The 10,000-nt window shown below is 38.2% G+C and overlaps 1 protein-coding gene across 1 annotated transcript in view; it reads right to left on the bottom strand.

The window, feature by feature from the left end:
• LOC137981642 (UDP-glucose:glycoprotein glucosyltransferase 1-like) overlaps positions 1-10,000 on the bottom strand; it is a 67,449-nt gene that overhangs the window by 46,106 nt on the left and 11,343 nt on the right. Inside the window, exons 4-5 of the mRNA XM_068828723.1 lie at positions 7,516-7,634; positions 6,199-6,308 (exon numbers count right to left, since the gene is read on the bottom strand). Coding sequence (XP_068684824.1) covers positions 6,199-6,308; positions 7,516-7,634 — 229 coding nt within the window. The remainder of the gene's footprint in view (positions 1-6,198; positions 6,309-7,515; positions 7,635-10,000) is intronic.

Genomic DNA, 10,000 nt, shown 5'->3' with positions numbered 1-10,000 from the left:
TGTCTTGAAATGGTTCAGACGACGATGTTAAAATGGAACAGACTAATTCAAATTGGTTTATTCAACTGAGAATCCACCACGTACCCCTCGACCAAAATGTGAAATGATCAGGTCTGACAACAAATGATCTTGTGCCCCGTAGCAGAATGGTTTTAAGTCAAAGAAGGCATGATTCAGCTAATTGACAAATAACTTAACTCACCAGCAAATGGTTTAAGAGTTGGCAATTGATTCAGTTCAAAGTCAAATGGACAAGGCAAGACTGAAATGGTTTAGTTGATGAACGACTTAACACACTGGCAAATGGTTTAATTGCCGAGCAAGTGATTCAGTGCAATGTCATAAGGACAAGACAAGACTAAAATAATAATGGTTTAGTTAAAGAATGAACAGTTCAACTAATCGACGGACGACTGAACTCACCGGCAAATGGTTTAATCAAGTGACAAATGGTTTAATAGCAGGGCAAGTGATTCCGTGCAAAGTTGAATGGACAAGTCAACACTGAAATAACTTGGTTGACAGGGGGTCTGACGTAAATATCAGTCGTCAGCCCAATAAAACTTGGCACAAACCTGACAGGCTTTGTGTTCTCCGGGTGAAATTGTTTTCTCCCTTCTTTTTGGATGAAATATTCTTTTTGTTTTTCGAGAGCAGGGCTAAATGTAACTGATTAATGATGTCCACAGCATGAAGATAAACAAGATACATGTCAGTTCAGTGTTGTCTTCCTCAGTCAGTTTTTGTACGTGAAAATGGAAACTGTGTCAAAGTAGTCTCCTTCGCAGCAGTATTTCAGGATGTAACACAACGAGCTTTGCGCAACATCCTGACCATTGACTACATGACTGACTAAAAAGAAGGGTCCTTAATAAGGTAATTCCCTTGAAAATGACATATTACTATCCAGATTTTTGTCAAACTTGTCACAATTGATATTCATACACAGGTCACTAAAAAAAGGCAATAAAAAGATGGTGTCACCATGCTTGTTTTTACGCTGCATGCCCTTTATTCTAAATACAACAAAAAAAGCAAGGTGACACACTAACACCAACCCAGTGTGGCCAACACATCACGCATGCGCACAACCACTTCACCTAGTCAATTAGTAGCTATGGACAGCTGTTATGCCCTCGCTGGGCCTCATCAGCATGGCGTAGCTTACATAAATGTACCAGGCGGGTGTCTTTAATAGACACCCCTTTAAGCAGCAGCTCCACACAACAAATCTGGAAAAGCTGGGTTGGGAACAGCACAGCCATTCTCCCACGGCAAGCGTGTGGGAAGGTGGATCACCAAAAGAGACCAGTGTGCCACTTAATTTTTAAGTATAACAAAAAAACCAAGGTGACACACCAACCCAGTTGGTGTTTGTGTCAAAGTGCTGTTTTTGTTGTATTTAGAATAAAGGGCATGCAGCACAAAAACAAGCATAATGACACCATTTTTATATTGCCTTTTTTTTAGTCTCCTGTGTATGAATATCAATTGTGACAAGTTTGACAAAAACCTGGATAGTAATATGTCATTTTCAAGGGAATTACCTTATTAAGGACCCTTCTTTTTAGTCAGTCATGTAGTCAATGGTCAGGATCTTGCGCAAAGCTCGTTGTGTTACATCCTGAAATACGGCTGCGAAGGAGACTACTTTGACACAGTTTCCATTTTCACGTACAAAAACTGACTGAGGAAGACAACACTGAACTGACATGTATCTTGTTTATCTTCATGCTGTGGACATCATTAATCAGTAACATTTAGCCCTGCTCTCGAAAAACAAAAAGAATACTTCATCCAAAAAGAAGGAAGAAAACAATTTCACACGGAGAACACAGAGCCTGTCAGGTTTGTGCCAAGTTTTATCGGGCTGACAACTGATATTTACATCAGATACCCTGTCAACAAAATTATTTCAGTGTTGACTTGTCCATTCAACTTTGCACTGAATCGCTTGCCCCGCTATTAAACCATTTGTCACTTGATTAAACCATTTGCTGATGAGTTTAGTCGTCTGCCGATTAGTTGAACTGTTCATTCTTTAACTAAACCATTACAGTCTTGTCTTGTCCTTATGACATTGCACTGAATCACTTGCCCGGCAATTAGACCATTTGCCAGTGAGTTAAGTTGTTAGTCGACTAGTTGTACCATTCGTTCTTTAACTAAACCATTTCAGTCTTGTCTTGTCCATTTGACTTTGCACTGAATCAATTGCCTGTCTCATAAACCATTTGACACTTGATTAAATTAAACCATTTTCCGATGAGTTAAGTCATTATTTTGTCAATCAGCTGAATCATGCCTTCTTTGACTAAACTATTCTGCTGCACTAGCACACGATCATTTGTTGTCAGACCTGCATGATCATTTCACATTTGGTCGACGGATGGATTCTCAGTTGAATAAACCAATTTGAGTTAGTCTGTTCCATTTTAACATTGTCGTCTGAACCATTTCAAAACAATCTAAACCATTTCAATTTTGTCTAAACCGCTTCACAAAAGAACACTCAACCTTTTGTTTTTCGACTGAGTTTCATTTCAAAACCACTTATTTTGTTTGGCAAACCATCACTAAACCATTTCTCACCAAAATGGCGATGATAAAACGAAGACAATTGCACAAGTTTGAATTTCAAGTCTCCAAATAGAATAAGGTCAGGCTTAGATGAAAACAGATACAACTGAACTTTTTTCAGGGTGTCTAGATAATGCAGACCTAGAAACACAGACCCGCAGACCAAGAAACACAGACCTAGAAAACCCAGACCTAGAACATATCGATTTGGTGTTAGTAATATAGTTTGTAACTTTTACTGAATTAAACAGTGTTTTGCAAAGTTACGTTAACTTTATGCCACAGAAAACTTCAGTTATATAAGGCAAGTTAGCGGACCTATGAGGAAACAAACTTCCTTCAGCAAAGTATACAAAGAAGTACTATGGCATAAGGCAGAATTGCATCATGAGTACATTTCCTTACTTTAACAGAAAATATTTAGAAATACCCAATAAAGTAAGGGCCAACCTAAAGGAAGAACACAAAAATATTATTCTTGGTTTTCATGTCACGTCATCAAAATTAAAAAATAAGGAATTATCAATCCTTTTCAGATTTTAGAACAGCTGAAGACTTGTCTTTTCACAAATTTTCAGTTTGGTGGGGTTTTTCGTCTTGTGATAAAGAAAGGTTTAATTTCGAAGCTTTTACATAACACGATGTTAAAATTGTGGTCGCGAATGCTATCAATCTAAACAGTAATTGTAATTGAGAATAAGTACTCACATAGACGTTTATCAGCCCTCAGAAGACGACTACTGGCTTTTTATAGCAAAACTCAATGACATATGTTTTTGTCAGCTTCCGGCCGCGGTTCTTCTCCCCGAATTTTAGTGGCCTTGCAAAACAACTTGATGGCTACTAGTATGCCAGATTCATTGGCGGGAAATCCTGCTGTGGTTTCAATGCCCCCAAGACTATGGCAGTCACTCCACTGTCTTCATCCTTTGCCAGTTTGTTTTCAGGTAACATCACAGTGCCTTCATTTACACTAATAAAATTATTATCTACTTATACGGTATTGCACCTTGGACCATTCTTCTATATCCAATCCATCCATCGCAGGAAGGCCATCACCATTTCGCACTTGCTGTGTCTCTAATGCATTGCCATCAACCTTTGGCTTCTCTTCCTCTCCCCTGTCGTCATTTGGGTCTTCACTTTCTTCTATCATGGCCGTTCCTCTGCCAAATAGGGTGTTTGTCATTGGTCCAGGATTGGTCCCGAGAAACTAAGTTCAGAATGGGTAAATTTCTTGAGCTTGCCAACCTACTGGCAGAGAACCTAAGAGGTCAGACAGTATCCCAATCTTACTTACCTTGATGGTAAACTTCTGGTTTTAGCTTCCGAGAAGATAGTTCAGAAGATTTAACAGAAATCATTTCATGGGTGGAGGCATTCATTGTATACTCTTGGATTTTTTGTAGTGCTCATCCATCCAGGTGGCAGGACTTCACACAAAATAACTTTCTCATACTAAAGACCTCACACTAGTTTCCCGGGAATGCATGGCTATTACGACATCGCATTTCGAAAGGATGCTGTGGCCTCTGGTTTAGTGGAATGGTATCACATGAATCTTGATCTTAATTTGACTTGACTTAATTTTTTAAATAGTGTAGATATTTCATCGCGAGCTTGGCCTTCAGATGTTGTATTTCCTGTTGCTGATGGTTCTGCTCCTTTGTGAAGCCAACTCCTTGATGTTTTAATCACATTTATTTAATGAAAACCATGAAACAGTGCTACTAAACTAAATACAAATTTTAAAGAATAACACTTAAGATATAGAGAACAAACAGGATAGTAAAGCGAGTGTAGCAAACTTATGATAGCGAATGAGATCTTTCCCATAGTCATGCATACAACACAAAGCATGAGAATTTCAACATGCCTTGTCACACAAGATGGTCAGCGGTCCTGACAAGCGTTTGGTAAGTTTGTGGTGTGGAGAACTCTTGAGCAGGGCTCCCTCTTGACTGGAGGTACCAGGACTCGTCGTCAAGGTTAGGGCCAGTGCCCTCTGTCGGTCTCACCGGGGAAAAAGGTGTTACTGGGGCGTCGGCCATGAGTGCATCATCCGGCACCACTGCTGTAAGTGGTGTGGGTGTAGGAGAGTGTGGCGGTTGTGAGGAAGGCTTTGCCATTTAGTGCTGGTGTGCGCTGCTTATCAGAAGCAGCTGGAGCACACGGGTCTGGAGCCAACTTCGATGATGAGTGGTTTGTGGGCGAATGGTCTCCTTATCCATTGCTTACAAAGAATTATTATTTCTTGTGGTGGTGGCAGCTCATCTGTGGGGGTCCTGATGGGCTTCAAGGCAGAAGGAGTTCTGTTCTGACAATATGGTGGTCATCAGCGTGTTGTGTTTGGGCTCCTCAATTTAACCAACATCAGGTTTCAAATTTCCCTTGGCATCGGACAGTGACAGTACATCACTGGACTTCAGCAATCCTGACGACGCTTTGGGTGGCCTGCTGCCCAGGCTTCTTTGGATTCCTGAGAGCTGGTGACTTTACAGTGAATGACTCTTTCAATCTGACTTCCAACTTGACATTGGTAGACTCTCCTCTGAATCCTCAAAGTTTCTGTGTGTTCACCAAGTGCTGAAGGTGGACCTATTAATACCAAAGAGGTTGCTTCATCGTCCTTGGTCATGGTCCTTCCCTCTCTGTCCCGTGGTTTCCCTGGCAACTTACCAAAATCTCAGGGGGCCTGGGTCAGGACCTCTCTTTCTTTTCCAGGATGGCACATCCCTTTCAAGGATACAGATATCTTCATTCTTGCAAACCACTCTACAGCCAACAGGTGCCCCGGGAAAGTTTTCCAGACAAGTTTACAGGTATGAATGACTCTAGCTAATATCCATGTACAGGTTGGGTTGATGTTCCCTTATGGTGAAATCATATCTTCAAAGCTCTTACTGCTTTGCACCAGTCAATTGAGATTACCATTATTTTTTGTGGAAGCTTGGCACATTAACCTAATGTTCCTTAAAACCATAATGACAGCTGCCTGCTAACGCAAACATACATTCTTACATTATTTTACAGCTCATTAAAAGCAAAGGATGCTCATCGGAGAATCTAAAGGACTCTAGTTTCATACTTAGATGAACCCTGAAGAAGACACCAGTATGAGGCTAGAACATTTTGAGGGGGAAGGGCATGCCCACAGACTTTCCGTGTTAAGGCCCCTTTTACAACCTCCACTGAATGCTACAACAAGTTGCAAAATTATTGTTGAGACACTCCCATTAAAAAAACACCTTTCCTAGCTTCCAATACCCGCCGTATCAAGCATTTAAACCTTTCCCACTTCCCCTCCCCTCTCCCCCTTTCAATGTGGGCTGTTTAAGTTTTCAACATTTTTTTTGTCTTGCTAGCAACACTGATAAGGAAGGGGGACGGGGGGAGGGGGGGGGGGCTGCAGTGTGGGAGATAGTTGGTAAATTAATAACGCCCCAAGAAGGTGAATTGTCCCCCAATTTTGCAACTTGTTGTAACATTACTGGGCCAGTACCAGCTTCAAATCTTATTGAAAGTACTGTACTGATATAAAGGGGAATAAAACAGAATAGTTGTCAGGAATAAACTACAGTATTTTCCTTTCCAAAAATTGGTGACAGGATCACTTACACATTTTCAGCTTTTTTAATTGCTGCAACTGCCTCGGCAACGTCGCATATTGCCTGGCTGCCCAACTCAATAAATGCTTCGCAGTCAGGTGCTGGAAGCTCATGAGCAACCTGTATTTCAAAATGCCAACAAAAAAAACAAGGTACAGTCATGTAGCTGATTAGCCATAAGTAATACTATCATGCTGTTTTGTCATAGTGACTGTTATACTAGTCATTAACATCTATGCTGGTAACCCATTTTTTTCCCAAAGATTCAAAACATCTGTGACTGGTTGTGTCTGGAGACTGTACAAGCAGGCTTAGTCTGCCAGTGGTTTCAATAAGTGCTGACAGCTGACCAATGGAAACTGTTAGCTACATGTACTAATCACTCCGAGAAGTCGGCTACTTTTTTTGTTAAATTGAAAAATTAAAGGCAGATTCCTTCAAGCCTAAGATTAAAACTCATTTGGACAATGACAACATGACTCAGGTCGTCTAAATGTGGTCTTCAATTTTGCTTTTGAAATGTGGCATTTACAAGGAGTGTTCCTTATAAAAATGGCATGCCCAGACACCCGTAGGGAAAGGGGCTATTAAATGCATCATTGATACATAGAGCTATCAGCACGAGAAGATAAAATTCGTATCCCCAAGCGACTATGTAATGTTCTGTTTATTATATAGATATTGTCCTACACAATCAGAAAGTTTACCAGGCGACAAGTTTTTGGAAAAAAGAAAAGATTGGTTGCCTGAAGAAAAAACAATGGATAACCCAGCCAAAAACAGAAAATACATAATTTTACAATCATAAGCAGCATCCGACCCACTCAACGGTTTTGTGTTGTCAATGTCTGATAGTAGTGTGAAGTTATATTACTATAATTAATTTGATGCAGTTGAACATTTTTCCCAAGTTTTGAATATCTGTAGCTTTTACAAAAAATTGTCACATAGGAAAATTCACACGTACATGTAGCTGCCGAGGGAGATCAAAGACTCCATTTTGAAAATGCTTAAACCCAGACTTCCCCCAAAAAAAACCCACAGGCGCAAACTTAGAACTACTGTATGGGATACTCAAGCTCCAATTATACACCAAGTGATTGCATCTTAAACACGGCATGCATTATTGTAGGAAGTTTCCCAATGGAAAACGAAGCATTTGTCAGGGCAACCAAAATTTACGGGTTTAGTTACCCAGGTTAATGAAACAGGAACCTGGATTTTTTTTTTAATTTCAAGCTGTCTTCAACTAATCGCCCCTTGTAGCCTTTGCAATAATTTTAATTTGAATAATTACCACAAAAACAATAAATTGTCAGTGACTCACCTTATTAAATAATTCAACTCTGGGAGAGTAATATCTCAGTGACAGAGAAAATTTTAAGAAATTTAAACCTAATGGCGCTAATAGTTTTCCAGCTACTTGAAAAATATGTTGATATTCATCTGAAGAGAAAAGAACAGTAAAAAAAACAATGAGAGAGAGCACATCGTGAATGAAGATGCAATAGCTGTAAAACCATTACTTGAGAACCTTCCCTTTTCCAACACTTGGCTTTGTCTTTTAATTCATCTTGCCTTCTACATGTACATTACGTACCTATTAGTACCGGTAATCTAGGCCTTTAGAGATCTGTTGATTTTCAGTTTCCTTTGTATTCTTACCATAACAGATACATGTAATTCTCTCATTGTGCACCGTGATGGATAATCTGGGCAGCAAGAGTGAATTAGGTAAGGGTGTTCCTATGGCCTGGGTGGGGTTCCTCAGCACAATCACAAACAAGTCTATTTTTAGAATACCCTTTCCCGTAAAAAGTATTAGATAGAGCAACACTCTTATTGTCAATCAAACTGCAAGTTCAAAACTTTTAAGTTTTAAGCTTGAATTGGATTTTCAACTATAATAATAATTGTGCACTCATATAATTAGTATAGGCAATCAAATGATTTCAAGTGCAATTTGGAATAAATAATCACAAGTAAATTTTTTCAAAGATGACCAAAATTGCACAAGCCCGTAAGACGAGTGCAATTTGTAGTCTTTGAAAAAATGTACAAGTGCTTATTTCTTCCAAATTGCACAAAAAAAATCATGTGCTTTCTTATAAATACACATGGAAAAAATTGAGATGGTTGAGCAGAAGAAAAGCACGTGTACATGACATTGCATCACACAATCAGGGGAAAATTGTGCCATAAATTGCACCAAACAAAAGATTTGATTGGTTCTGACCCTATTGTTTATTAGCCAATCATTATCCAGAATTTCAATATGTAATTTGCACTGGTGTATTACATGTTTTGCACTGGGTTACACTTGAATTGCACTGCTCTCAGCCAATCAGAATCAAGTAATTTTTTCATGTATTAGTATTGTTATCCTTATCATTATTATTATGATCATTATCGCTGTCACTATAATAATTGTTACCATTATCATTAAATATTGTCACTGTTATCATCTTTGTCTTTTAAATGTTAAACTGCCCACTTAATTTGGGTTCAAAGAATAGCCCACATTACAAAACCCAGGAACTGGAAAACGAACTCTGCCAACTGAGTGCAGGTTCTTTTAAATCTCCCAAAAAATTAAAAATAGAAGCTTCAAGACAGACCCTTGGCTTCACTGTTCCTACAGTGCATCTCAATGAGTCTAACCAATTGCATATACACTGTACATGTATGATATCACAAACTTTGAGGCAGCACCTTCCTCTTACTTACAAAATAAATTTAATGTACTAGTGTTAATACACAGGAAATTTTTCCAAAAAACCATGAATGTCATTTGTCTTTTCCATCATGTGAATTAGCAAACTCCCATTCTTACATAATTCCCATAAATGGAAATTTTCCAAGGTAAAAATATGGTGAACAATAACCATCAATGTAAATTCAGTCTTCTTAATGTCTTTTAACAAATTCCCATTATTGATTAATGATAATACACTTGATGAAACCAATAATGGCAATATAAAATCCCATGGCAGAATTCTACTTAAAAACCATTAAGGGGAAAGTATTAAAATCCATTCATGTCAGTTTGTTAATGCAGCCCATAATTTGTGTAAAATGTTTAAATCCCATGAATGGAAATCAACTCGATAAAACCAATAATGGGAAATGAAAACCTTGTAGGGGATGCTATATCCTTTTGTTCTAACAACTGTATATATTCTATATGTACAAATCTTGAAATAATAAATAATAAAATATGCACGAGCCATTAATGGGAAGTATTCACTTCCATTCATGTGAATTGATAACTGCAGTACACTGTGTAAAATACTAAAATCCCATGAATGGGAATCAACTTAATAAAACCAATAATGGGAATTGAAAATCCAGCAAAGGTATTCTATACACAAGCCACCAATGGAAAGCATTCATATCCATTCATGTGAACTGATTAATGCATTGTATAGATTTAAACTTCCCAGTAATGGTTATACCAATTTAATTTGCCATTAATGGAATTTCAAAATTTTAAACAAATTATGTGCAAACCACACATGGGAAACATTTAGATCATTTCATATGAACATTGGTTAGTGCAGTCCACGATTTAAAATCCTTTGAATGGAGATCAACTTGATACATGTACAAATCAAGAAATGAAGGAATGACCAATAAGGACTTAAAATAATTTCAACATAAGCTAGATGACACCTTCAACTGAAACTCGACACTGAGGAAGTCAGTTAGAAGCAGAATTAATTTTAAAAGGAAATAGGAAATTGATCAGAAATTGGGATGTTTTCACAGAAACAACCACAAAATTAATGTAATGCAATATCAAATCCAATAAT

This window comes from Montipora foliosa, chromosome 13 (genome assembly GCF_036669935.1).
Source record: "Montipora foliosa isolate CH-2021 chromosome 13, ASM3666993v2, whole genome shotgun sequence".
NCBI classification, from domain to species: domain Eukaryota; kingdom Metazoa; phylum Cnidaria; class Anthozoa; order Scleractinia; family Acroporidae; genus Montipora; species Montipora foliosa.
This window is presented reverse-complemented; position numbering and strand designations above follow the sequence as displayed.